The 23,662-nt window shown below is 36.3% G+C and overlaps 2 protein-coding genes across 2 annotated transcripts in view; both read left to right on the forward strand.

Moving 5' to 3' along the window:
- The window catches only part of LOC137198241 (class I histocompatibility antigen, F10 alpha chain-like), a 105,245-nt gene that overhangs the window by 42,188 nt on the left and 39,395 nt on the right, over positions 1–23,662 (forward strand). Inside the window, exons 4-5 of the mRNA XM_067611950.1 lie at positions 10,689–10,973; positions 11,606–11,728. Coding sequence (XP_067468051.1) covers positions 10,689–10,973; positions 11,606–11,728 — 408 coding nt within the window. The remainder of the gene's footprint in view (positions 1–10,688; positions 10,974–11,605; positions 11,729–23,662) is intronic.
- Positions 1–23,662, forward strand: part of LOC137198238 (class I histocompatibility antigen, F10 alpha chain-like) — a 150,103-nt gene that overhangs the window by 39,792 nt on the left and 86,649 nt on the right. The window contains exons 16-17 of the mRNA XM_067611943.1: positions 13,277–13,303; positions 14,001–14,030. Coding sequence (XP_067468044.1) covers positions 13,277–13,303; positions 14,001–14,030 — 57 coding nt within the window. The remainder of the gene's footprint in view (positions 1–13,276; positions 13,304–14,000; positions 14,031–23,662) is intronic.

The raw sequence follows: 23,662 nt of genomic DNA on the forward strand, positions 1-23,662 counted from the left end.
GGTCTTAATGGTGTTACAGGAAGCCATCAAAACATTTTGTTAATGTCCGAAACTGTTGTGATGTTACATCACTTTAATCTATTATATATCATCATTTATAACATAAAGAAAGCTCTTCCTCTGCAGACATTGACTCAGGTCCTGAAACAGTATTTTAAAGCATTTTATCTTTAGTTTCCGTTGTATCCTCAGAGAATAAATAAATCAAAAGCAGTCCAGAAAACACAGATTGGATATAAGCAGTTATTACAAACCTCAATGCATTTTCTTTTCTTCACAGCGTCTGATGGGTCTCTCAACAGCCGTGACTCTGGTGTCTCTAGTCCCCCTGGTGGTTCTGGTAAGTATCTTCTGTTCACTGATTGAAATCTGCACCACACAGGTTCATGCTTTGGCAGCTTCAAGTGGCAGCAAGAGATAAATTAAATGTTTGAAGGAATTGCACCCAAATTACAAAAACTTAATATACTATTTTCATGGCTAGATATTACTAGAGGTAACATGTTTTGTAATTTGGATAAATGAAAACTTAATAACAAAAATGCATTTCAGCCCCACAAGATACGTAGAAAAGCAGCATCAGTATGTGTATAGAAAGTAACACATCTGTTAATTCTTGCAGCCAACGCCTCTGCCATCGGCTCTGCCAACGGCTCAGACAACGACTCTGCTAACAGCTCAGACAAGGACTCTGCCAACGGCTCTCATGGTTCTGGTTAGCCTCTCGTTACTTAAATCTGAGAGTAGTAGCTGTTGTGGATCTGTTGATATCGTATTTAAAAAAAAATCTTTGTCAAATTTGACTAAAATCAGTAACAGCTGGATTTGATGAGACATTTTGAAAAGCCTGAAGACAGATCATGAAATAAAATCAGAGTTATGAGGTGTTGAGCAAAAAATTCTGGCTTGTAAATTTAGTAAAAACAGCTCGTCAGTTGACCAGGTGGCTGGGCTTGTTTAAAGAGGGAGGAAATGTTTAAAGTTTCTGAGGAGATCTATATGTGAGTGTATATAAATAAAGACTTTTCTATTTGTGCAGAACATTTAAAAATATTCTTTACAAAAGGTTCACATCACAGTTAACATCATGTCTGATTTTATTGCCAAAATTATGATGTTAAACATAATTAAATTAGTGGAAGCCAATGGCTGCCTTAAAGGTGGGAAATAATGGTAAAAAGTACTTTAACAAATGGTAAGAACTTAGTAAACAGTGTATGTGATTTGTATTGAACAGGCTACAACTGAACATTTACAGCTATGATCAATTAAGTATATCGATGACCGAAGAGCAAAGTCTCCTATCTGAAAAATGCACTTTTTTGAGAAAACTATAAAAAACTTGTTTTCTTGCAGAATGCTATTTATTAAGGATACCCAATACATAATATATTACGTGTTAACAACACCAACTAGGTATTAATGCCTCGCATAGTGCAGATAGCAGGTTTTTCCCCACTTTTCCTGGATCATTTTGCAGATAGGAGCTTTTGCACTTTGTGCAAGTTGGAAGAGGTTCTACAAAGCGATGCTCTAAATCAAGTTAATAATTTAAATTAAATTAAGAGTAAAATTAAGCTTGTTTTCAGGTAAAAAGATGGGCCAGTGTAATAAATGTAATAGTTACTACATTGTAGTATACTAGGGTCAGAATTCAGCTCGGTCTGGTGCTGATGCAGGTTGGAGGTTTTGTGCCTCAACATGTTCCCAGCGAACCTGATAGGAAGTTTTCATCAGGTGACTTTTCTGTCACAACGAAGGGCGGGATTATCCAGCAGACAGACTGAAGATGAGCAGGCTTCCTTGTTCTCATCATCCAAAGTGAAATCCGCCAATCAGAAAATTGTGCAGATAGGAGGTTTTGCGCTTTGGCCATCGATATGCTGAAATTAAATAAAAGTGATGTTAGCCTGAATTAAAAAGAAATAATCAATGTATTTCAACCCCAGCGAGTGATAAGCAGGGATCATTGAAAATAAATGGTTTGAATTATCGGTTATTTTTGTTTGTAAATAATACACTTTTAATGTTCATTATTTCATTTTATAATCACTTTTTAAATCCTTTATTAAATGATATGAAAGCAAATTAACTGCAGGTTTAAACATGATTTCTACCTGTTGGGTTAAATACAATCATTATTAATGAAACATTTTCTTTTTTCACATATAATATATTTTCTGTTTTTATACAATTTTACTGTGTGTGTTTTTTCCTTTTTCGGGCTCTGATGTGAATGTATTATAATCCAAATGTTGAACTCATTTATTTTCTTTTTAGAATGACTTTTGGTAAAAAGTGTAGTACTGATGATGACATTGTCTAAACATCTTGAAAATACTCTGAAATATTTCTATCAAACAAGTATCAGTTTGTCAGTGTAACAAATCTCCGCTCAGTCCTAAAATCTACATCACTGTTGAAGTGCATTAAACAGATTAATTTGCTCGCCGATGACATTGATTGTCAGACTGTAGCGACAAATATAAAGTTTACATTTACAACTTCTGTCTAAAAAGTTTGTCATAGATTTTTCATTTTAAATCCATTTGAATTTAGGAAAGACATTACATTCAAGTTCATATTTTTAAAGTATTTCTTTTAAACTGATGAAGCTGTTTTATTCTGTCTCCTGTCGACTGTTTTGATATTCTCCTTTTTTTGTGTGTGATCATATTTTAATCATATTTTGACTCGTGGAATATATATCCTATCTGGCTATAATCTAAATGTACTCATATGTTTGTGTTTAAATAAAGTAAGTTGATTAAATCATTGTTGATATGAAGTGTTTTGTTGGCTGTCCTGCAGTAGATATGTGAGACTTTTGTGAAGCAGAAATATAAAAAAAGCAGTTAACAAACTCTCCTGCTGCTCTATAAGTAATTCAGGCTAACATGCTGCTATCAGGCTAAAATAATCCTGTTAATTCTCAACCAGCTAATTTGGTTCTTTCAAGGCAGTTTGAGGATTAATCTGTTAAACTTGGATGAAGTTATCTTGAATAATGAACACAAAATATTATGTGTGTTCCTACATTGTTACTGCTGTTATCTTGTTTTATGTTGTGCTACACAATGTCGTCACAGTTTTCACACTTTCATCACTGTTAAAGGACAAGTTCACAATTTGTCAAATCTGTCTTAAAACAAGTGTCCATATGAACAGTGAAAGAGGTTTTCCTCGCTGTAATCATTCCTCCTCTTCATACTGGATATTAAAAGATCCTTCAAATGTGTTTTCAATGTAAGTGATGGAGGCCAAAATCCACAGTGTGTCCACACAGTCATTTAGTGCAAAAATGCATTTAATCCTTGTGCCTCACTTTGAAATAAGTTATTTTTTTTACACCCACATCAGTCTTGATCATAATTTCCAAATATTCATTAATTTTCAGGATGTTAACCCTTTAAATGCCAGTTTTTGTTATGTTAACACTAAACTTTATAAAAGAAAACACACAAAAGTATAAATATTTTCAATATGCTGGAGGCAAGGGAGAATTTTTTACAAGATTAAAGAATCTGACCTGTTAATTTATAGTCTATGTAAAGTGTCCTTTTACCCTTCAAAGTTCTTATGTTAAAATTCAACATTAAACATTCAAAAAATTCAGAATAGAAATGACTGTGTGTGTGTGTGTGTGTGTGTGTGTGTGTGTGTGTGTGTGTGTGTGTGTGTCACAGGTAAGACCTACATAGCTCCGGAGCTGGCTGTATTTATTAATTTAGCAACGACTAGCAGCTACATGAATAAACTGATGGTTTAGGATGCCTTGTTTGGTTTTTGCCGTGTAGGAGAGTCTGTATGGATGTTTGTGGGCATCTATGTCATCGGAAGCTTTGATCTTACTTTTATCTCTGTATTTCAAAGACATGAATCAGTATTTAAGAGACACAAATCGGAGCAAATGAAAAAAAATGCCATGGGAATCACCATCACAATGCCATGCCCTCTTGTTTGACACACACACACACACACACACACACACACACACACACACACACACACACACACACACAGAGTGACAGATATGCACTTGTTCTGTCACTACAAGTGTGTTGAAAAAGGTTCAGGTTAAATCCCGCTAAATGGGACAACTCTGCCACCTGCTGTTGTAAATTTGTACCTGCATTGAGTAGTAATAGTAATTAAAGCTGCAAGCAGCGTTGAACGGGCCCTCGCACCTCCACGCATGTCGGGCCACGACGCAATCGAAGGGCTTCTGTCACGGGCATGTAGATGTCTTCAGACCCGGGCTGTTTTCAGACAGTGCAAGAAGGAGATGAACATCACTTCCTTTGTCCACTGTTTTGCCTGCTGCTGGGGCTGCTTTACTGAAATTTTGTAGGGGGCGCTATTCAGCCAATTTGCATTACTGACTGAATATTGTCATGAAGACGTGTTCAGGTCGGGACTCTTATCAAACATGTAAAGTTTGGGGCAGACTGGAGCATTTGAACTTAAGTTATAGCAATTTCCTCTGTCATGGCGAAACATCAAAACTCAATGCCACACCACGGCCACACGCTTCAACGATAGCTAAATTATAGCATATTAGGCACATTACCACCACCCTCCACTTCGGACTGTAGACCAAATATTAAATCCTACACATCAATCCTGTCTGTCTAATAAATTAAAAAAAAAAACCCCAAAACTGCTACCCCACCCACTTGGCAGGTTCATTAAAGTTTTAATGCTGAGCTCTGGAACTCCAGTCTTCCTGAGTTCTTCCATCATATATTGTCTTTTTTGATCATACGTAGTACAATCTATGCTTGCATGTGTAATAGTTTCCTCAGCAAAGTGGGAAAAAATATGTGCATATATGGACAATCGCCAAAAATGATAGTCAAAAAGTAATCATGTTAAAAAACCGTGATGTCAATATTGAGCAAAAATAATTGTGATTCTGCTTTTTGCCATAATCAAGCACCCCTAATGAGAACATAAATTTTGATTTACATACACACACACACAAAGCATTTAAATATGTATGTGATAAATTGTTGTCTTTAATAAACAGTTACTTGAACATTTTTCAGTGTGCTGCTAAATTTCTGTGTGCTCCTAATTTTTTCATTTAGGAACACATGTACACCTTGACAAAAAAGTAAGCATTGATCACTGCTGTCAGGTGTGTAGAGACAATAAGTAACTGCAGCTGGACACAGAAAAATACTCATATCACATAATTAATTTACATGTGTTGTGTATGTGTGCAAATGTGTATGTTCCCTAATTCATGGCAATGATGTATTCATATGCATAATATTTATGAGTGTATGTGTCTGTGTACTTATATTCATAGTCTATGGAAGACTGACATCAGAAAAAGTGGTGTTCAGCTGGAAAACCAAGCTGAGGAAATGTTCATCCACCTAAGAGGCAGAGCAAAGGATGTTGTGAAATTTGGAAAAGGAAACGGTGAAATTGATGTCCAGCATCACTAACAGGCCACTTATGGACTCCTGCACAAACATTTCAGCTCTAGTCATTGCTCCTCTGTGCCCCGAGCTGACTTTTATTCCAGCCTGCCAAAAGAACAAGAGGATCCATTTGCATATATTGCTGCTGATGTTGCTGCAAGTTGTCTTAAAGAGCAGGGTAAAATGTTTGACAACCCCAGAGTTGAAGTCACTGCCCCAGTAGAGATTTAGCTCTTACCTTTAGGTCCGAGACAATTGATAAATGGTGAGCTCGTGAGGTTCAGGAAGTGTTAGATGGATACCAACTAGAGAAGGGACTCAGGTCTTCTACTGAGAGGTGTAGCAGAATCCATATGAATAAAGTTGACGTTAGCCCTAATGCTACTTTAGTTTCAGACATCCCCAGAAAAAAGCTGAGTCAAGACGCCTCTGCTCTAGAGAGGTTGTCTGGAATACTAGAGAAAGTGTTGCTTCAGGCCCAGGTTATGCCCAAGCCAATAAAAAGCCAACAAGCAGCTTCCAAAATTGAGGGCTTAAATGACACGCCATGTTAAGTCAAGTAAAGACAGCTCTCACTCTGCCCTCACACACTGTCGAGAGAACAAGCTGTGTTTCCTGTGTCGCCTATCTGGCCATTCAAGATGTAACTGCCCAGAAGGGAGACGTCGTCCTCTCTATGGTCAGCAGGGAAAGTGAATGATCTGCATGCAGGGCAGGAAAGCACAGCTCACCCTGGACATTGACAGACATTGATGATTATGAACTATTGTGTCACACCTACAGCAACATAGTGCCGTCACAGAAAACACTGATTGTGCAAAGCCTGTAAAGACTCTCAAAGACTGATAGTCTATTCTACACAGATGTGACTACTGATAGTGGGAATGTTCTCACAGCATTAGTGGACAGTGAATCTATGTCATTTAGACAGCTGACACAAAACTTTCACAGTTTATCCCAAACATTGTAAAGAAATCAGCTGGGGACTTTGTCACTGTTGGTTGTGGGGGTCACCTTGTCACACCTGCCATGTATGATCTCATTGCATCAGTTTATGGCTATGAGGTGATATTTCCTGTTCTAGTTGTGCCAGGCCAAACTAATTACATGATCTAGCTTAACGTTAGGTTAGTATGCTGTCTCTTTCATTAGCTGAGATTTTACTTAGACTAAAACGCTACATAAGTGATTGTTAACTATACTAGAGATACCAAGATAAACTACAGCCTGCATGTTTAACTATGTTTTAGTAATCTGCACCAGACTAATCCTCACGGCTGCATGCTGTGACAATATAACTTTACACAACACATCAGCTGTAATGTTATGACACTGGGAAGAAGATTGATGGTTAATAATAAACCTTCACCTCTTTATACCTACTGTGGCGGGATACCTTAAATTTGCCTCTAGCTGTACATATTTAGGACCTGAAACCTTCAGTAAACGGATCAATAAAGCTTCTTCTTTGTTGTATGCAGAGTGAGCTACAAGGAGACGAAGAGTTTGTCTGCTGTCATCTGATCAACTGGTAGTAGATGGCCAGCTGAACAGACCCCTTGATAAATGGCAATGAGACACCAGTGTCTTTAGTAGCAGGTAATGTTGTTCTAACACAGAAGACATCAGAAAAGCTACAGTCACAATGTGTTTCAATGTTAATTTGGGCTCCTACTGTTGATTTAAGACAGTTATCTGAACGAAATGATCCCATGCAGCAAAAAGTACTAAAAGTAGGAAACTTGGACGTGACTTGAACGCAGAATAATGTCCCTACTTTACGAGCAGCACCTGAACGCACCGTGCAGAGCAGACAGACAATAGATATAGAAACGTTATATAGAAACGTTTCTATATAAGACAGACCTGAGAAGCAGGAAGCAGGAAGCAGTTTGCCGTCATGCAGTTAAAACATCGACCAACACTTGGACAACACGAACTTTAAGAAATGTAAACGGAGTCTACTTTGTGGTGAAGATGTATTTCATCGCAGTTTTCGTCCTTTTGGGGACGGGACTGACGGTAAACAGCGGTAAGAGAGAGATTTTTTATTTATTTATTTATTTTTTTACACATTAATGTGATTCCGGTTAAAAGTGAAAGTAAAAAAGACACAGTTCTGACAGTTTTCTGTTGATTATTTGAGTTTAACTTATTCATATAGACTGACTTTTTTGATTTTTCGTTGACTTTTTGTAATATACTCTTATTCCATAAGCCTATTACATCAAAACAGACATGAGAAAATTGATCAACTACTTAGAAAATCTTTAGTAACTTATCACCTGAGAGTGTAACATGTCGTCAGTGAGTTTGATTATTTTCATGTTCAAATACTAAAAAGATAAAATAAGGACATTATCATAAACATAAATAATGATGATTTTAATTATAGATTAACCTGCCGATTATTTTCTTAATGACTCAAATAATTGTTCTTTTTTAATACATTTTTTTAATACATTAGACAATTTTCCAAAAGTTCAAGATGTCCTCAAATTGTTGGTTTTGTCCAACCAACAGTCCAAAATCTAAAAAAGGCGAAGAATTTACTGATACATAAAAGAAATAAAAAGGGAACAGATAACCACAGGAAGTTTGACATTTCTGCTTGAAAAGAAAACTGAAACAATTATTGATTATCAAAATGTGCCAATATGATTACTGGAATAATAGTTACAGCTGTAAACAACATCAACCTACAAATGAAGTAGAGTAAATTAAAGAAAGAACAGTTTGTTATAGCAGGTCTATCATTGGTATCAACAAGCCAAGAGAAGGTGAGGGTAGAAGAGGGCAGGTGCTGGGCTGAAAGTGAGTGAATGTCGAAATACGCAGATAATATAAAACTGTTAACCAATAAGTTTCAAAAGACAATGATGCAAAAAATAAACAATAATAACATTTAAAAAATGATTAATAAAAAATGTCCAGTCTAGTCCTGTTGGCGGTTGTTCACAGAGTTGAATAAAGTTTGTTGGAGGCTCTTTGTGCAAACTTTTATTTTCTGTAGGTTCACAAACATCAGGTCAACAAGCCATAGGGGGGCTGATAATTTCCATTTTAATCAAATTATTCTTTGTGATAATAATGATGTATATGCTGTAATCTCCTGAACGTATTGTTTGGCTCATACATGTGGCTAAATATTCTGATTGATGCCAGTAAATAGATCGGTAAGAGTCCAAAGCATTAAGTCAAATCTGCTGGAGCTCATCTGCCTCGTCTGTAAACATGTCTGTCTGTTTTTCTCTCTGTGTGACTGTCAGAGAAACATTCCCTCATGTACATCTACACTGCCTTCTCCAAACCTGTTAGACTTCCGGGCATCCACGAGTTCACAGCTATGGGTCTGATGGACGGCAGGATGATCGACTACTATGACAGTGATCTAAAGAAAACAGTTCCCAAGCAGCCCTGGATGGAAGAACGACTTCTAGCAGACTACTGGGAGAAAGAGACACAGTCCCGCCAGAGCAAGCAGCAGTGGTTCAAAGACAAAATTGACATCCTGAAGAAACGAATGAATCAGACTGATGATGGTAAGATCCATGAACTGTGTCAGACTGGGATCATCTTTTGATGAATCAATAATTAACACTATGAAATTAACAACTGTAATACCTTTTAGTAAAGATAAATGTTCCAGCAAAAATGAAGCTGTTTTTTTTCCTTAAATCAGGAACAAGTGATAACTTCTAATTAGCTTCAATGAAACTGTTTTAATTGTAATTATTTGCTGCATTTTTCCATGCCCTCATTCTCTGTAATTTATTTCATTGTCACTCCCCTTTAGATGTCCATATTCTTCAGCGGATGCACGGTTGTGAGGGTGAGACGAGGCCTGATGGCAATGTGACGTTTAGTCGCGGCATTGACATGTACAACTATGATGGACGAGACTTCCTGTCCTTCGACGATGCCAATGCAGTCTGGGTTGCCTCCACTGATATAGCAGTCCCGACCAAGAGAAAGTGGGATGGTGTCCAGGTCCTAAAAGAATACACTAAAGGCTACCTGGAGAATGAGTGTATAGATTGGTTGAACAAGTTCCTGACATACGGACAAAAGCAGCTGCAAACAGCCCGTATGTATGACAGAAAATCATTTCTTTATTTTTATATCCATTATTACTAGAGATTATAGACGTGGCTTTAGTAATAGAAGGATTACTATGCAGGTTGTTAAAATGTCAAACATTAAATCAGCTGGTCTTGATGTTATTGGTATTCACACAAAATCTGGCTTTTTGTTTGTTTTCCCTGAATTTTAGTATTTGTGATGGAAAATTGTCAGGTCCAGATGTGGCAACATTTCCCATCAACAAACAGCACTTCACTAGGATTATGGTTCAATAGTATTTTATTGACTCTGAATCCTTTTGAATCCACTGAGGTTCAGCTTTCAACATTTGTAATAAAAGTTAAAAATAACTTCATGAAAGAAGGCAGAAACACTTCAGTTTTGGTTCCATTTTACAACCTGTTGCAACAACCTGAAAGTGAGATGAGCAGCAGAAGATATTAAATATTGATTAAATATGTATCTGACACATTTAAATAACTGCTATGACCCACTTGTACACTTTATTTTTCATGAACTACTTGTTTCAAATACTGGAAGTCCTGATTCTGAACTATTAAGTTGATTAACTTAAATAATTAATATGATATAAATTAAAGTTTGAGCGGGAGATTTTGACAACTGAAGCTGATTTAACTGTCAATATGTCAAGTTATTCAAGGCGTTAACATTCATTGGTTACAGCTGATAGAAGACAGACAGCGTCAGCTACAGTATATACTGTAAATGAGAAAACTGTTCTCCGTCTGCTCTGTACACCAGTCTTTGCTAATAAAAGAAATTAGCCCTGGAGCTCAACAAATCCGGTACTTTGCCATCATGGAACCAAATACAAAGAGAACCGGCTATTGGAACCCAACCCTCGTAAACACCATATTCAATAACAAACATGATCAAATTGTTTTGAAAAAGAGCAGAAATAATGAAACGAAGTGTGTGTCATAGCAGCAGTGTTTTTATGTTGCTAAGTTTAGTATCACTAGTATGTTTTTGTGTTATACTTTTGTTATAATTAAAGATATCATTGTCACTATTTGTTGTAGTAGTTGTAGCAACAGATTCTATTAGTTCAGTTTATTATGAGGATGGTACAAACAGTATCACATGTGGTTTAGCATAATGCTATGTAGCCTCCCTGCAAACATTAACTCACCTAACATTTTCTCTTTCCAGCTCCGCCAGATGTGTACGTGTTTGCTACGAACACCAAAACTGAGGCAATCGTCATGTTGACCTGCCTGGCCACAGGTTTCCTCCCAAAAGACATCAAACTGGAGATCAAAAGAGACGGCCGTGTTCTGACTAAAGAGGACGGGTTGTTGACCTCAGGTGTTCGACCAAATGAAGATGACACCTACCAGAGAAGAGACAGTGTGGAGATTTTAAGGAGTGACGTTGCTTCATACAGATGTGAAGTCCGTCACAGTGCAACCAATGTATATGAGGAGAGGATTTGGGGTAAGAAACTTTCTTATTTCAATTTACAATTTGTCACAGTTCAACAAAGTTGTTTGGAGCAAAAATGCAAATGATCAGATGATCAGACAGGTTATAACCAAGACAAACATAAGAAAATGAGATCCACGTTGTATTAAATCAGATATAGTCTTTACTTAATCAGTTATGCTTCATATTGGACCTTTTTGTATTAGCTCAGGGTGCGATGCAGTAAGAGTCTGCATCAAAAGCTGCCTACTGTCAAGTTACTTCTTCACTGGAGGAGAGTATTATATTCAAAATGTGTTTAAATGTTTGTCTTTATTGAAGATGAAGTGGATTCATTCATTTTTAGCATCACAGTTAGTAGCTACAAGAGAAAAAACACAACATTAACTGGCAAGAACCAACTTTTTGAATTTTGAAATTTTGGCCTTTTTGGTAAGAATCCTTTTTGACTCTTGACATAGTCTCCACATTTCATGTTATTTTGTGTCATTAAATTGTATCTTATCACTTTTATCACATTATCACTGATTATCACGTCTACATTTTAGTACCATGCATCAACACTGAGTCACATGAAACTAAATATTAATGATGTTAAAAGTGAACTAAATGTGAAACTAATGTAAATGTTTTCTGTGTTTTAGATCGTTATTGTCCTGACCCGGCTGGAGGAAACAGCGTAGGCATTATTGCTGGAGTGATGGTGGTTGTGGGCGTCCTTGTCGTGGCTGCAGTGCTGGTGGTGTTGTATAGAAACGGGATAATTGGTAGGTGTAATATATAATCATTGTGTTTTCTCAACAATGTACCAGTGGAGTGGATACATTTTTCCCATATTTTATTTTATATCCTTTAAAAGAAAATACATAAAACATTTAATTCCTCAAAAAAAAAAAAAAGATTAAGAAAAGAAACTGATTCCTGCAAGTTTTCCAGCAAAAAATCCATCCCAGCATATTTAAAAGATGTGCACAGGATGACTGTAGGGGGCGTGGCCTCGTGGCTATGTAGTGCGTGATGCGGGAGGTACGGGGACGTTGAGGAGAGTGGATTAAGACTGACCACCGCTCAGTGTAGCATGAACAGATGTAGAGCTGGTAGTCAGAGATAACCGGCCATGAGCAGCTGCTGCCAGACTCTCTGTGTCCGCCAGAGCTTTGACGCTGCAGCTGAAGTGAAATAGTGCACATAAGTTGTAACCCTGTTGGAGAGATTTAATGTACGATACATTCCAGCCTGGTCGTCAAAATAAAACGTTGGCATTGTACGTTTCTGCAAACCACAGAAACGTTGAATATCCACGTTTCAACATGTGAAATACATAGCATATTAACATTTCAACAATACATATCATCTCAACATTTCTTAAGTGACGTAGTTCACATGCGATCTATATGAGCTGATCTTTCCTATTAGGAGGAGGAGGGGTCGGTGGTCGGTTAGTAAGTTTCTTGGAAATCAGCAGAGAACACGGTTCAAGACCACCTTGAAACCAATGTCCGCTTCCTGTTTCAACCGACAAAAGCGGGTGTTTTTAGTGAGACATCAGCTGTTTTTATTTTATTTTTTATTTTCATTTTAACCCAAACCATGATCTTTCCCTAGCCCTTCTCTATCATGCAACTTGCTCTCATCACCTCAAAACTGAGAGAATAAAATTTGATAAAGTTTTATTTTCACCTTCTGAATTTCATACAGTTGAAGTCCTACTGCTCTGGGATTGTCCTCAAATTGAATCAGTGTTCAAACTGTGTATTTTAACGCTGTGTAATTTAAAGGACAATAGATTTATCTAATGGAGGGACTAAACAGTTTCAGACCATGTCATTGACTTGACATCCATGAATAATTGGGGGCCATGTTATAGAAGCACTAGAAGCATTAAGTAGCTATCCTAAACTTAAACACACCTTTTAAATAACTTGTTCCTACTAAAAAAATGTATTAAAGATCATTTTTTGCACACAATATAACATCTCTCTGCCACAAAATTAAAAACATCTTCTGTCTGGTCTTCAGGGTCTTTGTCCATAAAAATGTTTGGGGTCAAAAAAACAAAAATTACAAATTGAGTCTTTAAAAGCTGCTCAGTTAAACCACAAGTTCTGCAAGTTACTAATTTCAGATAATCATTTTTCTCAATTGAAAAATGGATATGCATGTTTGGAATTGAAATAAGTCCAGCTGTTTGTTTTGTCCCAAGTCATGATGTTCTTCAGTTAGAGGCTTTTCCAGATTTAGAATCAGTTATGTAGTTTAGGAGTAGTAATAAGTTCAGCTGTTCATTAATGTGTTAATGTTGTCTTTATTAACAGGAGGAGGTGGACCCAACAATTATCAAGGTAACTATTTTATTTCTTCTCTTTTACTTGAAGGTTACAGCTTTGCTCAGACTTACTTAGCTTATAGGATCAGACTGGTGTTAAATATATTTCTTATTGTCAACAAGTAAAACCAACAAAGTGATGAGTCTGTCTCTACATACTTGTCAACGTCCCTCCCTGTCTGTGGCTCTCAACTTCAAGCTCGTTACTTCCTACTGAAGACGTAGATCAGAAATATTTAGTTTCATATTTTTAATAAAGTCTTAGTCATTTTGTCACTGTAGTTTTTAACAAACAAACAGAGGAAATAGTGTATTTGTTGGGGACTATTTTCAGCGGTGGATGAATCCACATTTGAACTGTTGTGAGTATTTCTGGCAGCAGGACTGTGTGTGCAGGATTGAGTCAAAATAAAGGACAGTGTGTTCATGTTGATGAAGGAACATGTCACCCAGTACAGCGGTGTGACTCATTGACCACGGAGCCACAGAGGTCAACAGAGCTCTACGGCACAGAGGAATAAGATATATCACACAATACTTGTTAGTATAATTAATAAATAGAAAGCAGTCCAGGAAGCACTGATTTGTTGACGGCAACTTAATCCTTTTAGTTAGTCCTGGCCAGGCTGTAACTTCTGTACAATGAACTTGACAATAGTTAGTTTAGCTGTTTTTGTTTTTTATATGTGTGTTAACTTTGTGTTTATTCACAGATATTGCCTTTGTTGCCGTTCCTGCCCAAGGTAAGTGCTTTACTTTTCTGCTGTGGATTCTTTTAAAGATTGAAATGTTAAATATTTTGGTGCTAAAGATGTTTATAATGTTACAACAATGACTCAGAGGGAGGAATGATGAACCTGTCTGAATAAACCAGATTTAACTGTTTAAGTTAAGTTTAAGGCTAAAAAAAGCTGAGACAGAGGTGGACACAAGTTGTTACCATGTTGGAGAGATATAATGAACTATACATTCATATAGTTCTTCTCTATCATGCAATTTGCTCTCATCACCTCAAAACTGAGAGAATAAAATTAGATAAAGTTTTATTTTCACCTCTGAATTTCATACAGTTGAAGTCATACTGCTCTGGGATTGTCCTCAAATTAAATCAGTGTTCAAACTGTGTATTTTAACGCTTTGTAATTTAAAGGACAATAGATTTATCTAATGGAGGGACTAAACAGTTTCAGACCATGTCATTGACTTGACATCCATGAATAATTGAGGGCCATGTTATAGAAGCACTAGAAGCATTAAGTAGCTATCCTAAACTTAAACACACCTTTTAAATAACTTGTTCCTACTAAAAAAATGTATAAAAGATTGTTTTTTGCACACAATATAACATTTATTTGCCCCAAAATAAAAAACATCTTCTGTCTGGTCTTCAGGGGCTTTGTCCATAAAAATGTTTGGGGTCAAAAAAACAAAAATTACAAATTGAGTCTTTAAAAGCTGCTCAGTTACAGTACAGCGGTGTGACTCATTGACCACGGAGCCACAGAGTTCAACAGAGCTCTACGGCACAGAGGAATAAGATATATCACACAATACTTGTTAGTATAATTAATAAATAGAAAGCAGTCCAGGAAGCACTGATTTGTTGACGGCAACTTAATCCTTTTAGTTAGTCCTGGCCAGGCTGTAACTTCTGTACAATGAACTTGACAATAGTTAGTTTAGCTGTTTTTGTTTTTTATATGTGTGTTAACTTTGTGTTTATTCACAGCTGCGGTTGCTTGAGGTCCTGCTGCCCAAGGTAAGTGCTTTACTTTTCTGCTGTGGATTCTTTTAAAGATTGAAATGTTAAATATTTTGGTGCTAAAGATGTTAATAATGTTACAACAATGACTCAGAGGGAGGCAGCATGATGAAGGAATCCCAAATGTCTGAATAAACCAAATTTAACTTTATTAATAAATTCAAGTGTAAAAAAAGCTGAGACAGAGGAGGAGGAAGGGCCTCTTGTAGGTTGGCTAGGAGCCACTGAGTGGACAGGTACAGTTGTTCAGACATAAATCACCAACCTGAGGCAGACCTTCTGGACACGAGCCTCTGCCATACATTACCAGTTCACCTTCAGAAGTCTAACTGGTATCAGTCATTTCTGTAAACACAGCAAGAATATAGACTTATAGACCAAAAGACAAACCAAACCAACCAAAGACCAAACAATCCTGATTATTAAAAAAAAAATCAAAGAGGATGTAGAGACAGAAAAAGCTCCACGTTTTATCAGACACATGGACTCATATTAAGAGAAGATGGTCAGTAAGTCAAATCATTAGTTAAGGCAGCCCTGTCTGTAAACTCTGAATCATGAACTTCACACTTTCCTCAGTTAAAAAATGGATATGTATATTTTGAATTTTAATAAGTGCAGCTGTTTATTAGTAGTGTTAATGTTGTCTTTATTTACAGGCAACGCTCCACCAGCCACAACCAACAATGTCTAAGGTAACTACTTTCTTTCTTTCCCATCAGAAAAACATTGACTGAGGCTTTAAAGGACGAGTTCACAATTTTTAAACTCTATCATAATCAACAGTCAGGGGTCCATATGAACAGTGAAAGAGGTTTTCCTCGCTGTAATCATTCCTCCTGTTCATACTGGATATTAAAAGATCCTTCAAAAGCAAGAGATAAATTAAATGTTTAAAGGAGTTACACCTAAATTACAAACATAATATCTTCATGACTAGATGTTACTAGAGGTAACTGAGAAAATATGTTTTGCAATTTGGATAAATGAAAACTTAATACCAAAAATGCATCTCAGCCTCATGAGATGTGTAGAAAAGTTAGTACATGTATAGAAAGTAACACTTCTGTTCATTCTTGCAGACAACAACTGAAGACAACAGCTCTCATGGCTCCGGTCAGCATCTCCTTACTGAAGTCTGAGAGGAATCAACTAACCAGATAAAAAAAACCTTACTACTGGGCAGAGGATATAAAGTAAAGAGGAGAGTTTGAAAAACCAGAAGAGACATTAAATTGACAAATAACACAAAAACAAGAATAATCTCTTTGATATCTGAAAATATTTTTTAAAGTTTAGAGATCATTAATCACAGTTACACTCCTCAAGCAAATGTTAAATGCAACAGTAGATCTATGCAAGAGGGTAAGAATACATGTTTTTACTTTAAGTAGCTGTTGTGATGGATCTGTTGATAACATATTTCAAACAAAATCTTGTCAAATTCGACTAGAATTAATAACTGGATTTGGTTTGAGTTATAAAGTGCTGAGCAAAAAATTCATACTTGTAAATTTTGTAAAACCAAAAAAAAAAAGCCCAGGTGGCGGGCTGATATAAAGAGGGAGGATATGTTTAAAGTTTCTGAGGAGATCTATATGTAAGTGTATATAAATAAGGACTTTTGTATTTGTGTGGAACATCTAAAAATATTCTTTACAAAAGGTTCACATCACAGTTAACATCATGTCTGATTTTATTGCCAAAATTATGTTAAACATAAATAAATTAGTGGAAGCCAATGGCTGCCTTAAAGGTGGGAAATAATGGTAAAAAGTACTTTAACAAATGGTAAAAACTTAGTATACAGTGTATGTGATTTGTATTGAACAGGCTACAACTGAACATTTACAGCTATGATCAATTAAGTATATCGATGGCCGAAGAGCAAAGTCTCCTATCTGAAAAATGCACTTTTTTGAGAAAACTATAAAAAACTTGTTTTCTTGCAGAATGCTATTTATTAAGGATACCCAATACATAATATATTACGTGTTAACAATACCAACTAGGTATTAGTGCCTCGCATAGTGCAGATAGCAGGTTTTTCACCACTTTTCCTGGATCATTTTGCAGATAGGAGCTTTTGCACTTTGTGCAAGTTGGAAGAGGTTCTACAAAACGATGCTCTAAATCAAGTTAATAATTAAAATTAAATTAAGAATAAAATTAAGCTTGTTTTCAGGTAAAAAGATGGGCCAGTGTAATAAATGTAATAGTTACTACATTGTAGTATACTAGGGTCAGAATTCAGCTCGGTCTGGTGCTGATGCAGGTTGGAGGTTTTGTGCCTCAACATGTTCCCAGCAAACCTGATAGGAAGTTTTCGTCAGGTGACTTTTCTGTCACAACGAAGGGCGGGATTATCCAGCAGACAGACTGAAGATGAGCAGCCTTCCTTGTTCTCATCATTCAAAGTGAAATCCGCCAATCAGAAAATTGTGCAGATAGGAGGTTTTGCGCTTTGGCCATCGATATGCTGAAATTAAATAAAAGTGATGTTAGCCTGAATTAAAAAGAAATAATCAATGTATTTCAACCCCAGCGAGTGATAAGCAGGGATCATTGAAAATAAATGGTATGAATTATCGGTTATTTTTGTTTGTAAATAATATACTTTTAATGTTCATTATTTTATGATCACTTTTTAAATCCTTTATTAAATGATATGAAAGCAAATTCACTGCAGGTTTAAACATGATTCTGCATTTGTACCTGTTGGGTTGAATACAATCATTATTAATGATATTAATCTTTTTTCACATATAATATATTTTCTGTTTTTATACATTTTTACTGTGTGTTTTTTCCTTTTTCTGGCTCTGATGTGAATGTATTATAATCAAAATGTTGAACTCATTTATTTTCTTTTTAGAATTACTTTTGGTAAAAAGTGTAGTACTGATGATGACATTGTCTAAACATCTTGAAAATACACTGAAATATTTCTATCAAACAAGTATCAGTTTGTCAGTGTAACAAATCTCCGCTCAGTCCTAAAATCTACATCACTGTTGAAGTGCAATAAACAGATTAATTTGCTCACCGATAACATTGATTGTCAGACTGTAGCGACAAATATAAAATTTACATTTACAACTTCTGTCTAAAAAGTTTGTCATAGATTTTTCATTTTAAATCCATTTGAATTTAGGAAAGACATTACATTCAAGTCAATATTTTTAAAGTATTTCTTTGAAACTGATGAAGCTGTTTTATTCTGTCTCCTGTCAACTGTTTTGATATTCTCCTTTTTTTGTGTGTGATCATATTTTAATCATATTTTGACTCGTGGAATATATATCCTATCTGGCTATAATCTAAATGTACTCATATGTTTGTGTTTAAATAAAGTAAGTTGATTAAATCATTGGTGATATGAAGTGTTTTGTTGGCTGTCCTGCAGTAGATATGTGAGACTTTTGTGAAGCAGAAATATAAAAAAAGCAGTTAACAAACTCTCCTGCTGCTCTATAAGTAATTCAGGCTAACATGCTGCTATCAGGCTAAAATAATCCTGTTAATTCTCAACCAGCTAATTTGGTTCTTTCAAGGCAGTTTGAGGATTGATCTGTTAAACTTGGATGAAATTATCTTGAATACCGAGCACAAAATATTATGTGTGTTCCTGCATTGTTACTGCTGTTATTTTGTTTTATGTTGTGCTACACAATGTCGCCACAGTTTTCACACTTTCATCACTGTTAAAGGACAAGTTCACAATTTGACAAGTCTGTCTTAAAACAAGTGTCCATATAAACAGTGAAAGAGGTTTTCCTCGCTGTAATCATTCCTCCTGTTCATACTGGATGTTAAAAGATCCTTCAAATGTGCTTTCAATGTAAGTGATGGAGGCCAAAATCCACAGTGTGTCCACACAGTCATTTAGTGAAAAAATGCATTTAATCCTTGTGCCTCACTTTAAAATAAGTTAATTTTTTTAAACCCACATCAGTCTTGATCATAATTTCCAAATATTCATTAATTTTCAGGATGTTAACCCTTTAAATGCCAGTTTTTGTTATGATAACACGAAATTTTATCAAAGAAAACACACAAAAGTATAAATATTTTCAATATCCTGGAGGCAAGGGAGAAGCAGTATAAGATTAAAGACTCTGACCTGTTAATTTATAGTCTATGTAAAGTGTCCTTTTACCCTTCAAAGTTCTTATATTAAAATTCAACATTTAACATTCAAAAAATTCAGAACAGAAATGACTGTGTGTGTGTGTGTGTGTGTGTGTGTGTGTGTGTGTGTGTGTGTGTGTGTGTGTGTCACAGGTAAGACCTACATAGCTCCGGAGCTGGCTGTATTTATAAGTTTAGCTACGACTGCAGCTACATGAATAAACTGATGGTTTAGGATGCCTTGTTTGGTTTTTGCCGTGTAGGAGAGTCTGTATGGGTGTTTATGGGCATCGATGTCATCGGAAGCTTTGATCTTACTTTTATCTCTGTATTTCAAAGACATGAATCAGTATTTAAGAGACACAAATCGGAGCAAATGAAAAAAATGCCATGGGAATCACTTACCCTCTTGTGTCCCACACACACACACACACACACACACACACACACACACACACACACACACACACACACAAACATAGAGTGACAGATATGCACTTGTTCTGTCACTTCAAGTGTAACATAGTTGAAAAAGGTTCCGGTTAAATCCCGCTAAATGGGACAACTCTGCCACCTGCTGTTGTAAATTTGTACCTGCATTGAGTAGTAATAGTAAATATATTTCATGGCCAATCTTCAAAGCAACGGAGGATTTGCCACTAGGTAACGTGTCTGTGAATGTCCGTGGACAAAATAATGTTAACTAACTTGAAAGGCACATAAAAGTTGAGCTGTTTTTATTCAGGTGGATATTATTTGTTTATTTTATTTTTTTATGTGTTTTATTGCTAGTAAAAATTTCTCCAGTGTAGCTAGCTAACATTAACATGATTCAGTCTTTCCAGACAGAGCATGCGCTGTTTGTCAACAAGAGATGATCATTCTATTCTATTGTCCTTTGTCATAAATGCAGGTGTGATACAGTACGTTGCTCAATAGAGTGTGGTAACATGCAGATTAGGTGAGGTATTTTCCATTCAAATTTGAAGCCAGGGCTTCAGTTTGAAAGTCATATAAAACAGAATGCATGAATTTATGCTGTAGCGACCATGGGATCAAAAAATGTGGTTTTAATGGGTTTCACTGGGACCTGAAGGGCTCTAATGTGCTGAAAATTAGTATTGTTTCCACACAGTGTATTATAGACTTAAAGCTTACGGGACTTTTGTCTCCCCCCTCTGGCAGTGAGAGTAAAGGGGGGTGCTCGGCTGTGATTGCCCGACACAAGCATGCAGCACGCTCTTGTGTGCAACCCCAATGACAGTCACACAGAGAGGGCAGGTAAAAACTGATATGTTTTTAATGGTCCGTTGGCATTTGTCCCTGTATGCCAGTACACCACTGGCTGTAACCTGCTGCTGTGGCTGTAAAACGATGGGTAAATTGTTTTGAGCATCACACAACCCCCATGAAATGATCTGTTTCACTATCAGAATTTGATCCATTCAGTCCTATAACATTTGGAAAGTCTAGAAGAGCCGCATGATTGATGTCCCTACTGACTTGAGATTTAAAAACTCTGCATACTGTGAAATACAGAGAGATTCATCTATCTTAAACGGCATTGTGTGAACTCGTTTGACAAGGACTTGAATGTAGCAGACATTCATTTATATGTAAAAGTTCTGCACTGCAGGTTTAATATAGGATACGTAGTTGAATGTCCAAAATTTGATTAAAAAAAATACACCCCTTTGCCAAAGATCATGGCTACAGCATAATCACAGCCAAAATGATCGAAAAAATTAAAATGTTAAAGGTCCTTTTAGGTCCCTAGTGAGGCACAAGGGTTAAAAGTATATCTGAGTTCAGCAGTGTGAGTTAGTCATATCAAGTGGATATCTGCCACATTTAGTCTTTAGCATCTAATTCCCTCTTTGTGTTTCCTCGGACAGTGTTTCCCTGTTGAGCTGCGGTGGAAGTATAGTAACAAAAAGAGGGACTTTGGCACTAAAAAGACTGTAACGTCGAATCTATCTATCTATCTATCTATCTATCTATCTATCTATCTATCTATCTATCTGAGTGTGCATGTGTGTGTGTATATATATAGATATATATACATAAACACACACACACATAAATATATGTGTAAAATAAAATTGGTATACTGTCATAATGTACATACATGTGCATGATAATATCTGTTTTTGCAGTGAAAATAACATGTCTTCCAGTTTGAAACTAAATTTACATATGAACCAATTTTTTTTCTACCCCTAATCTGGCAACGTATCTCGTGGGATACATATATTTCAAAAGTTGCTGAATAACACCTCGAACACCTTCAGACAATTTTTTCTTCATCAGAATATTAAGACATTAGTCATAGTTAGTGTTATGAATTTATATTGTTGTTTTACTGAAAATAACTATGATTAATATATAATTACTTACCACCTGGTAAACATGTCCTGCACCACTGGCGGCCATGAACATTTCTGATCAGGCTGACTAAAAAATGACAGATAACCTGAACAAAGTCATGCGACCTAGATACCAATACCAGATAAAACTTTTGATAAATGATAACTTGATTGGGTGAAAACCTTCAAATATGCCCCCAACAGGATGTTAAAGAATGTGTATCTCCTGGTGCACGTTGCCTGTTTAAAGGTTCAAGCATGTTATGGAAGTGAAGAACCATCTTTCCACCAAGTGCCTTAAAACCTACACCTACAAGTTGATTATCTGACTTATACCATGGTCATTTGTCAACAATATAAAATAAAAGCATTTGCGAAGTTTTGGTGAAAGTTTTGCACTCAAAATTGAAAGTTTATGAAGCAAGAGTTTACCGTTGTCATGACAACTTCCCACACTGTATTCACCACCAGCCTGAATCGAGTCATATCGCTTTGTGTGTGCGCTTGTAGATTAGATTTTTTAAAGGCTCATTATTATGGTTTTGTATTTCTCTGTAATGTAGCACAGTGTTAACAATATTACTTGTAACGTCTTTCTCAGACAGGTGAAATGTATCGATCACTAGTTACCTGTTTGATCTAACGTTAACAACATGCTGCTTCTCTCCTGTTTTTGGCCTCTAGTATATCTGAATCCAAAAATATGACCGTTCAGTACGATTAATGAGTGCTGGTTAATATTACCTGCAGTAGTCAGTTGTAAAAACGTTAGCTAACTTATTTCATTACTGCGTTATGTTGTTTCCCAGTGATATTTCTGACAGCAGTGTGGGACATAAAAGGAAACATTAAAACGTCTTAACATGATCAGCCCAAATGTAAAAATCATAGAAAGCCATAAAAAAGTTTTGTTATTCCTGTTTACATCACAAAGTCAAGCTGTTTATAATTAGAGCTGCTTTGATTAGTGGATCCATTGATTAGTTGTCAACTATTAAATTGGTTGCCAACTATTTTGATAATTGATTGTTTTGAGTCATTTCTTTAGAGGAAGCTGTTCACTTGTTTAATCAAAGCTTATCAATATTAAACGTGTTGTGTGTCCAAACTGCACCAAAAGAGCGTCTGTCTCCTCAGTAAATCACCTGTTTAGTGTTTGATGGTTGTTTATTTGTGCTTCAGAATGTAACTGCCATGAAACAATCAGGAAATAACATGGTATTTCTGTCTCTCTCTTAGAGAAAGCTTTCCAGCCTGTCTCTTTGTCACTTCATCACCCTCTCTCTCTCTCTCTCTATTTCTCATCTTTTTTTAAATGAGTCAGGAAACCCACAACAAAGCCTAACTTTTAATGTTATCAAATGAAGAGAGATGTCGTCCCCTCATCACTCTCATGGCAGGGTCGACAGCTCTGATCGTGACATGCAGTCACAGAGCCCAGAAGCCCCGCCCGGCTGCTGCAGAGCTGATCGCTTGTTTATTCAGAGTTTAAGTTTATTAATGTTAATTGTGCCATGTGTCCAACTTGCACAAAGTCGTCCCTTTGTTCCCCAGCAATGCACCCACCAAGTATGGAGTTGATCGGATGAACAGTTCAAGAAGGACATACAGACAGAGATTCCTTCCTTTAGTAGATAGATTGATGCAATTGGTGGCTACAAAAAATATACAGAATCTGCAAAGAAGCATTTTGTGCAGAAGTATTTGTAGAAACTGTTTATCAGAGGTTTTCAGCCCCCCAGTTTATGTCACATCTCATCTCATGATTGAATTAGTTAGTTGAGGACGGCCTTAAAGGACAGATTCACAGTTTTTCAAGCGTGTCTTAAAACAACAGTCCTGTTACAGTACTGACCACTGGAAGAGGTTTTCTTCGCTGTAATCACTCTTCCTGTTCATACTGGCCATTAAAAGATCCCCTTCAAATGCACTTTCAGTGAATAAAATAAATAAATAAAAGTTGATGTGAAGCTTATATGAGGCTTCAGCAGTCTGAGTTACTCATATCAAGTGGATATCTGCCACATTTACAGTCTTTATAGCATCAAATTCCCTCTTTGTGTTTCCTTTCCCTGTTGAGCTGAAGTATAGTAACAAAAAGAGGAACTTTGGTACT

This window comes from Thunnus thynnus, chromosome 15, assembly GCF_963924715.1.
Source record: "Thunnus thynnus chromosome 15, fThuThy2.1, whole genome shotgun sequence".
Classification (NCBI taxonomy): Eukaryota; Metazoa; Chordata; class Actinopteri; order Scombriformes; family Scombridae; genus Thunnus; species Thunnus thynnus.